Source organism: Cydia splendana, chromosome 16 (assembly GCF_910591565.1).
Source record: "Cydia splendana chromosome 16, ilCydSple1.2, whole genome shotgun sequence".
Taxonomy (NCBI): Eukaryota; Metazoa; Arthropoda; class Insecta; order Lepidoptera; family Tortricidae; genus Cydia; species Cydia splendana.
Window position 1 is genome coordinate 2695813 of NC_085975.1, and position 10428 is coordinate 2706240.

Sequence of the window (10428 nt, forward strand, 5' to 3'; positions counted from 1 at the left end):
GAAATATGGATATGGTGAGTTGAAATATTTTACACTACCTTTGTTTATTAAATCTCGTGCATTTTCCGTCACTTTAATTTGTTTTTTATTTGTTTTCAGATCAGTTGGTTTGACTACATCTGCTTGAGGTTAGTATTTGAGTATTATTTAAGTTATTTTCAATATTTTCCGTTTTATGATGATCCTTCACAGACCTGTTCTGAGTATTTTTGAGGAACGCCTAAATTAATTTCTGATCAACTAATGAAATTTAAATTTTCTGCAATGTGCTTCAACATATTTAATGTATTTTTATTATTATTTACAGGTATCTTCCCTCATTCACCACTTGTTTGGTCATTCATCAGTCATCAGGTAAGATTTTAGTTAGCATTATTAATTGTCCAATTTTTTCCACGCAATAAATTAAAAAAAACAATACATACATTGCTTTATCTCACGGATCATTATCACCTATTCTTCTCACGATAGATACATATCTCCACATAATATATGATGATCCTTCACAGACCTGTTCTGAATATTTTTGAGGAAAATTTAATTTACTATCTGATTGATTTTACTAGATTTCATTTTGCTCTAGCGGTTTTGGACGTGTAATGATGAAATTGTTTTATTTTTCACAGGTATTCACTGTCCCACAACGGATCCATGTTGCTGATGCATCAGGTAAATGCCTTCAAAATCTCAACCTATTTTTTTCTTGATAATATTGCCACGTATTTTTTGTTTGTTGTAAATGAAAATCCTTTAACTTTCTGAAAGATTCGGGTTAAAGATGTTTTATTTGTCTCATAAGAAATATTACATTTCACTTATTGAGATAAGTCGATACATGCAAGAATTTTGTAGGCTACTGAGCGTTAACAGTAATGCAAAATACATATTATTCTTATTAGAGGGACGGTAATAACAAAATGAGCACAACAAAGCAGATTATGATGATAAAGTTCCCCTGATGCCACCGTGACGGTTTATACAAGCTCAACAGGACTGATGTACAAAATATACTAAAAATTGTCATTTACTGAGCCCACAGATGCTTACTTTGTTTCTGTATCTTTTCAGGTGTTGACGTTGGTGATGACTGACTAAAATAGCTGGATCGCTTTGTCCACAACAGAAAATGTAAGTCGTACTATACTTTGTATATTTATAGTAATGGATAACCTTCACATACATTAACCAAGTTATATTTAGAAACATTTGTACATATGATATTCCTATTCTTAGATAAAATGTGTAGAATGACAGAAAACAACCGAAGAAATTCGAAAAACGTTGTGTCCCAAATCTGCGAGGTTGTGATTCATACTGAGAACTGGTTATGTAACTATAAGCATACCTCGGGGTTTTGGATGCGGTAATGATTTCGTATAATTATGAATTTTATAACAACATAGATATAATACTATTAAGCTCCAAATGTTAAAATACTTTGTTTTTACAGTTTTACAATTTTTTTGACTAATGTAAAACATTGCCGCACACAAAATCCCGGAGTATGGAATACGTAGGGGCTTGTGCACAAATCACGCGAGGTTCGATAGGGGGAGCGCGGGTCACGAAAAAATCACGATAGATCACGTTGAGGGAGGGGGGTATAAGGAAACCTCACGTGTATTTTTCTACAGTGAACGAAACTAAGACAAAAAACCTCCCACATGAGTAGATACTTTTTCTCATCTTCGTTAAACATAAATCTTCACTCTGCACTTCAAAATAGCGAGTCTAACGAAACTTAACGAAAATAGAAAAATAAACAAGATTTTATATATATATATAATACAAACTTTTTATCTTAAAATTTGGTCGAATGAAAAAAATTCAATAAAATACACGTGAGGTTGTGTGGGGGGAGGGGGGTAGCCGAAAACCAGGGATGTAACGGATGTGGTTTTATCGGAACCGAAAACGGAAACAGATGTTTTCAATTTAGTTTAACGGAACCGAAAACGGAAACGGAAACGAAAACGGAACCGGAACCAGAATCGGAGCCTGACTTTTTTACGATGTAGTCGTTTTCCGCTTTCTAGAATAAACCTTCAGACAAAGTTTACACTTAGCCGTGTCCCCACTAACTTTATTAAAATACTTCCAAATCGAACTTGATTTCGGCTTCGTTGTGCGTTTTTTACACACTAACATTCACCACACACACTACACACAGTCAGTAGCCAGTACACAACAGAACACATACGATTTTAATTTTAATAACACGAATAAAATGTACGCTGCCGCCGCGCGAAGCATTGACATCCGTTATAACTTCCGTTTCAAACATAACGGAACCGGAACAGAAACGGATGTATAATACTAAACGGAAGTTCCGCCTTAACGGAAACGGAACCGGAGCTCCGTAACATCCCTGCCGAAAACCTCACCAAATATCACCAAGGGGGAGGGGGGGTCAAAAAGTAGCCGAAAACACCTCGCGTGATTTGTGCAGGTGTAAATGATTAATATGATGATAAACTTCCCCTGATGCCACCGTGACGGTTATTACAAGCTCAACAGGACTGATGTACAAATAATACTAAAAATTATCATTTACTGAGCCTACAAATGCTTACTTTGTTTCTGTATCTTTTCAGGTGTTGACTGACTAAAATAGCTGGATCGCTTTGTCCACAACAGAAAATGTAAGTTGTACTATACTTTGTATATTTATAGTAATGGATAACCTTCACATAATTTAACCACATTACATTTACAAACATTTGTATGTATTCTAACATATTGTCAGGAAACAACCAAAGAAATATGAAAAACATCCGAAATCACTTCCGAAAAATTTGTCCGAAATTATTATGCAACACGGCCCTGGTTATGTAATAAGCATACCTCGGGGGGTTTTGATGCTGTAATGATTTCTTATATATGTATAGATGGTCAAGCAAATCTTGTCAGTAGAAAAAGGCGCGAAATTAAAATTTTCTATGAGTCGAGATCCCTTCGCGCCTAAAGCGCCCTTTTTCAAATTTGCCGCCTTTTTCTACTGACAAGATCTGATGCTGCTTGACCAACTTTATATATTTTATATCTTTCTTTATTGTAAAATAAATACCAAACTATTAATTAAAAATAGTAGCTCCAAATGTTCTTAGAAATGTTAACATAGTTTGTTTTTACAGCGTTTCCATTTTTTGGCTAGTGTAAAATATCCCGGCACAAATCCCGCGGAGTATGGAATAAGTAGGCGAAAAATGATCAATATGATGATAAACTTCCCCTGATGCCACCATGACGGTTATTACAAGCTCAACAGGACTGATATTACATCACAAGTCAAAGATCCCACATTACCTGCTACAAGGAAATAATTGTAGTTTTTGTTTACAGACGTCATCGCGCACAAGGGTTTCGCAGAACGCCTAGTCATTTTTTTACACCAGAGGTAAGCATTATTTAACTTTTTTTGTCTTGTTTTAGGGTTCCGTACCCAAACGGGACCCTATTACTAAGACTACACTGTCAGTCTGTCTGTCACCAGGCTGTATCTCATGAACCGAGATAGCTAGGCAGTTGAAATTTTCACAGATGATGTATTTCTGTTGCCGCTAAACAACAAATACTAAAAACAGAATAAAATAAATCTATTATTATCTATTCTATGATGAACCTTCACAGACCTGTTCTGAATAATTTTGAGGAAAAACTCTTTATATATCTGATTATTTCTCATCCTTCAAGTTAAGCACTGTGTAGATTTACTTGTCTAAAATTACGTTGTTCGTTTCAGGTACTGTATACGAGTCTGCGAACTGCGAAGCTCAATTTGAAAGGAATATGATAGTGGTATAGATACTATAGATAAATATGGTATAAATTTATTAAATAAACAAATATAAGAAAACTTTATTTTATTCAATCCCTCCTTAGTCTTAAAAAAATAAGTCAACATTGCAACATAAAATTCATAAATTCTGTAGAAAACCACACTCAAATCGGTTCATCCGTTCGGGAAATAGAATGCCTGTATGAAAATGGCGGTGGTTGGCGGCAACATGCAGTGCGTGACCCATATGGCTTATGATCGCACGCTGTGGAGACGTAGCATACATGGTCGCGATCCTCGGCAATGAGGGACCGAGGAAGATGACAAGTTTAGTGTATCCTCGAGGTATCCTCTACTAATGTTACAATAAAAGCGTGAAGCCATGAACAGCACGGATATGATGGTCGTTCTTGTCTACACGTGACAGCGTGATAAAACTTAAATTTGGAAATATTAACCGCCTTATTCATAAACGCGCTATAAACCTCAATTAGCTAATAATCATTTGTCCTTATCTGTCATATCGCGACGCTCTTTAGGGTTCCGTACCCAAACGGGACCCTATTACTAAGACTCTTCTGTCCGTCTGTCACCAGGCTGTATCTCATGAACCGTAATATTTAGACAGTTGAAATTTTCACAGATGTATGTCTGTTGCCGCTATGACAAAAAAAAACTAAAAACAAAATAAATATTTATAGTTGGTCAAACCAAATTTGTCAGTAAATAAGAACAAAAAAACTATACTCATCCTTTTCTTTTGGGTGCTTGTACTAGAAAAGACAAAGATAGTATGATTCTCTCTATATATGTTTGAAATGAGACAGTCCTTTGACAAACTATAAGTGGGACTCCCATACATCGGAAGCCGGTGTTGCTCGAAGCCCATACAATACAAACGTGATTTTTAAACTCGTGCAAATGAGGCCTTATAAATCAATTTGTCCGTTTCGTGCGGCAACACTGATCATAACGTCACTTCAATCACGTCTCTCAAGGTTATAGCATTGCGCATGTTTTATAAAATAAATTAATTTCAACGAAGTAAATTAGTCACTCTCCGTTTGATGCTAGATCGAGTGCTCCGTCGCTTTTCAGTTTTATTCAACAAGATGGTGCCAGAAGTGGTGTTTGTGCTGGGAGCTCCCGGCTCCGGCAAAGGGACGCAGTGCTCCTTGATCTCTAAAGAATACGATTACGTGCACTTGTCCGCGGGGGATCTGCTGCGCGAGGAGCGGCAGCGGCCCGGCTCCGAGTACGGAGAGATGATCGAGGAAAAAATCCGTAATGGCGAGATCGTGCCCGTGGAGGTTACTTGCTCGCTCATACACAAGGCCATGCAGAAATCCGGCAAGACGCGCTTCCTTATCGACGGCTTCCCGCGCAACAAGGACAACTTAGATGGCTGGGAACGCGTGATGACTGACAAAACGAAGCTTCAGTTTATACTTTTCTTTGAGTGTTGTCGGGATCTGTGCACGGAGCGGTGCCTGGGGCGCGGCGCGGCGGGTAGCGGCCGCTCGGACGACAACCTCGAGAGCTTGCAGAAGAGATTCAACACGTACCTGAATGACACCATGCCTATCATAGACCACTACGACCGCCTCGGCCTAGTGCGTCGAATCAACGCTGAAATTAGTCCCGCAGAAGTGTTTGAGAGTGTCAAAAAAGTGTTCACAGCCGTTGAGAAGAGTGAAAGTTAATTTAATTAACTTTATGAATAAATAGGTCAATCTTAGATGTAATGGTGTTTGACATGAGGCATTGTTATATCCTGTGCAATAGTTATTTATTCATCAGCTATGATATGAATTTACGAGTTTTAAGTCATCCAAGGATGTTTAGCTTAATTGGCTTAATAGCCTCAGACAAGATGAGATAACTGATTTGAACAGTTTTGCATAATATGATCATGCAAGGTGATTAATTTTATTATAGCAAAAAGCATTCTGTGAAACTACAGTATAAACTCCATATAATGTCACTCGATATAACATTTTACTCCCTATAACATCGACAATTTTTGCCCTAGTTGGTTTACTTTAATATTAATTTCTCTCTATTTAACGAAAACTCTCTATAACATCAAAAAGTAGCTGGTCCCTCGAGTGTCGCTATATAGAGTTTACACTGTATGTTCATTTCTTACTAAACTAATATGATATACAGCTTATGATGGTCAATATGTTACAACTACATTCAGGTCAGCCATCCATCACAGTGATGTCCTTGAAATACCTATCCATTAACACTTGATGCCGGGCGCCCAATTTCCAGTACAAAATGAACACATATGTGTGTTCTTGGCAGTGAATGTGTTAAGCAAGAGAATGACTGATGAGAAAGTTCCTAGTAAATTGTCAGGTCTGGCCACCCTCTAGCCAACATCGGAACTTAAAATTTTCAAGAGAAAAGCAATTTAGTTTGTCAAAATAAACATTCAAATTAGAATGGAGGGCTAGAGGATAATATATGTATGTACACAACTATAATATGTATTTTGGCAAAAGTACTTTACAACAGGTTACACCATTGAGTTATTATTACTATAGAGAAGCCATATAAAAAATGAAATCATTGTAATCGCCACCTGTACCGCGCGACAAAAACGTCGTAAGCGCCGTAAAATGTTATGGCGCTGGCGCAAAATACTGGTTTTCTGTGCCTGCTGCCTCTGTGTAATAAATAATAGTTCAATGGGTTACACAACCTATGTTTTAAAGTAAATTTACGCAATGAGATTGGAATGATAAGAAAAGTCAAAGTCATTGTTTTAAATGATTCCTATTGGCTTTACTTTTAGATAAAACCTGTAATCTTCAAGCTCTAATCACTTGTTAAATCTGTCTAATTTACCTTGAATGCAATAAATATGTAATGATAAAATATAGCCATAATGTTGCCATCAGTAAAAATACCATGTATACTTAACATATTAGCCCGCACTCCCGCAGTATGTATGGTGATAGAGTTAGACCAAGAAAAGTCTGCAGAGATTTTGATAGCCCAAGCAGTGCAAGTGTTATTTTAAATGTCAAACTCCTATGAAATTATTCAAATTATCCTATCAAAATCGCTGCAGACTTTTCTTGGTTTAACTCTAGTCATACTGCTAAATCTTAAAGTTTAAATTCAATTGGCGAGTAACGCTATAGCAGTTACTGCCAGGGAACATGTTAATAGAATATGCAGTTATGATATAATCAGAAAACTACAGTTTTAGAAAAACAGTAGAAAGATAAGCAGCTTTAGAGCTATTGTGATAGTGCATTTTGTGTTGTATAGTGTCTAGACTGGTTTTATTAGTACCCCCACAAAGTCAGCAAGAAAGTATGGTATACACCCTCTTATAGCCCTCTACAGTCAGCGTCGTATAGTAAGTAGCATCTAAAGTATTCAAATAGTTTCGTACACCATAGAAAACGTATGGCATGCTATTTGAATATTTTGGATGCTACCTACTATGTGACGCTGACTGTACACCAAATAAATGCTAATTTTAAATTGAACTTTATTGCGACTGGATAAAACTGAAAATTAAAATGTAATCACGACTTCTAGCTTGTAGCAGCAGGGTTGTAAAGAGGGTGGTATTTTGGGCAAAAAAGTGACACCTCAGGAGAATTTTAACCTCTACGTCACAGACATCAAAAAACCGGACAAGTGCGAGTCGGACTCGCCCACCGAGGGTTCCGTACAGATTTAAATTATTATTTTATATTTTTAACTAATTTATAGTTTTTTGATTTTTCCCTGTATTACTTGCAAAATTTAATAGTTCTAAGTCAATGGGAAGTACCGTAAAAATTTTGATTCCCTTGAGAGTGTCGAAATTTGCGTTTGTTGCGGCATAAACGGCTGTATTTTTTTTTACGTTAACATAGAAGTTTTATTTTTTCACAGCTTCAAGGGACTGTAGATTTGAGTATATGCTTTTTAATTTCAACTAATATCTCCACGCGTTCCCAAGATAAAGGGTCTTGACAGACAGACGGGCGCACAACAAAGTGATCCTATAAGGATTCCGTTTTTTCCTTTTGAGGTACGGAACCCTAAAAATTGAATGGGAATTTTTATGGAATTCTAGAGGTTATAAAGAGAGGTCTAAGGACATTGACATAGATATGGACTGGCCTTACGGGCAATAATAATGAGGCATGGTAGGGGCCAGTACAGCGGTGTGACACCGCTACAACGCGATTGGTTGATGAGTTCGCGTCACTCGCGCGATTGGTTGATGAGTTCGCATCACGCGCGCTATTGGTCGCAACTAGTTGCGTTAGACTGCACGATTGGCTGGAATTCATGAGTGACACCGCTGAACTAGTACCATTTTTAGTGCCTGTAAGGCCAGTCCTTAGATATATACATCAATGTCTAAGGATCAATTCTCTGCAGCTGACTATAAAGACAACATTCCTGTTACCAGTAATAGAAAAGTTTACACTTAACATGTACTGTAACCTGTAACTATATTATTTATTATCTACGAGTACTGGTGAGATTTGATTGCTATAATAGTAATAAAATATCATGTGTTCAATATGACTTTATTTATGGTATGTTACCTAATCCCAGTATACTAACAGCAAAGGGTTATATAATCAGTTATATAATAGACAAAATCTGTATACGAGTTTTCCTTCGTATTTTCTCGGAAACGTTCATACGAGGGTACATCAAAAAGTCTTTAGAATTGATATCAGCTAAACACATAAGGATACGTTTTGATTATTGGTCATGATACATCACTTTTTTTGGTAATAAATTGCATAAGTAAAGACATAAATAAGTTAATTACTTTTTATGTTATCGATAAACAATGACAGTAGGGTAGGTGATGTCTTAATATCAGTAAATTCAGGCAAGTTTTTGTGATCATTCAGGAACGATTTTCTCAAAATGTTTGGTGAAGAAGAAGAGTTGCGTATTGCGTAATCAAGAGTATGTCTTTTGCAATTACTTCACATTCTTTGATTCTTAAAAATCTCCTATAAATTGGCTGTACTAGCGATAAACTAAAAAAAAAGGAAAATTAGTACCTAAAATTGTGATTCTTTTTTTTTATGGACGAAGATGCCAGATTTTTTAATACTGAATATGCAGATAAACTAATAAAGAGGTTGTCTAAAAGTAAAAAATAACAGGATACCTGTAATTCCATGATATCATAGCGTTTCTAATTTCTTTTTGATTCCCCCTCGTACTTGTCATGCTACTTCAGTCAACGTCAGTTCTTTTTGTACCGAGACTGACTGAAAAGGCAAGACACGTTCGTACGTTTCCGTGAAAATACGAAGGAAAATAATAATGCACTACATCTATAGATGAGGTGACATGCACATTCTTAACTTATTATTGTGCATTGATGGACTTTGCTGCAATTATCTTTGCTGCAAGCTTTAAGAATTCGCTGCCCCAATATTACAGGGTTCTATGTTTCACTTTTATCGAACTGAAATTTGAACATTGTCATAGTCGAATTTCAACTATCTTGAGAATGTAACATATTTAGAACCTTGTAATATTGGGGCAGCGAATTGTCGTTTAATAAAATGTGCACACATCTGAACACGTCTCTATCGTCAAGGCGTTCGTGTTCAGATATATTTGAGCACCTCGGCCGCTCCGATATGTCTGATGGCGAAGGTACATACAAAGAGTCAATTAAAATATCTATTTTTCCTTATCAAGCAAGATCGTTTTAGCATTAGCAATCTCATCAGATTTGCAATTATTACAGCGTCATTGCTTTTGATTTTGATTTTGATTGCTATACAAGTATGCAGTTATAGTTCGTCTTTTTAGCATTAGAAAGAAGGTAAGCGATCTTAACATCGTCTTTTAATTGTAAAACGCTTTTTAAAAATCAGTAACTATTACCTATTACTTATGAAAGCAGAAGAATATAAATGATCGTATTAGATTCATAATCGTTACATATTTGCCGTGTCTTATTTTTTAAAACGTGTTTTTCATTAAAAAGACACATCAAGATTGTTTACCTTATTTCTAATTAATGCTAAAAAAACGAACTATAGAGTTAGACCTATATAACGGTAAACGCCGAGAAGTTGATAACACGAGATAGAGCATTGAAGAAATTTGAACTTAAAATTGAAGTATATAAGGTTCAAATTTATTCAATATTTTCCCGCTAGTTATCAACTTCCTGCCATGTACGTTAAGTCTGCAGCGATTTTGATAGCCCAGACTATGAACGTACGTGTTATTTTAAACATCAAACTTCTATGAAATTATAACATATAAATAACACTTGCACGTCTGTGCTGTCAAAATCGTTGCAGAGTTATTTTGGTCTAATTATATAATGGCTATGATATGATGTAATGGGATGTAAGCAATTCTCGAAGGTTGACAGAAAGAGACACTGAACATATAGGAGTGTGACAGAGATGGATAAAAGAAAAGTGTCAAGGAAACCTAGTCGTTTTTATCCCTCGACGGAGGCAAACAAGCGTGCGGCCCTCCTGATATTAAGCAGCCACTGCACTGGGCGCTTGAAACTAGTGGATAAGCGCTTTGTCGACCCTTAGAATATATGATTTCCCCTTGGGAGTTGGTAGCACTGGAAACCTTATTCACCACCCGATCCGGTGCATACCCATTTGTCCCCGCCGGACACAGAT

At 36.4% G+C, this 10428-nt stretch overlaps 1 protein-coding gene and 1 long non-coding RNA gene across 2 annotated transcripts; both read left to right on the forward strand.

Moving 5' to 3' along the window:
- Positions 1 to 162: 162 nt before the first annotated feature.
- LOC134797972 (uncharacterized) lies at positions 163 to 2642 on the forward strand. Its single transcript, XR_010145144.1, has 4 exons — positions 163 to 354; positions 627 to 669; positions 1069 to 1128; positions 2595 to 2642. It is a non-coding gene; the product is annotated as an uncharacterized LOC134797972 (long non-coding RNA).
- A 2106-nt stretch (positions 2643 to 4748) lies between these two features.
- On the forward strand, positions 4749 to 5516 carry LOC134797973 (UMP-CMP kinase). The gene has a single exon (XM_063770309.1). The coding sequence runs from the start codon at positions 4846 to 4848 to the stop codon at positions 5479 to 5481; it is 636 nt and encodes a 211-aa protein (XP_063626379.1). The 5' UTR covers positions 4749 to 4845; the 3' UTR covers positions 5482 to 5516.
- The last annotated feature ends 4912 nt before the right edge of the window (positions 5517 to 10428 follow it).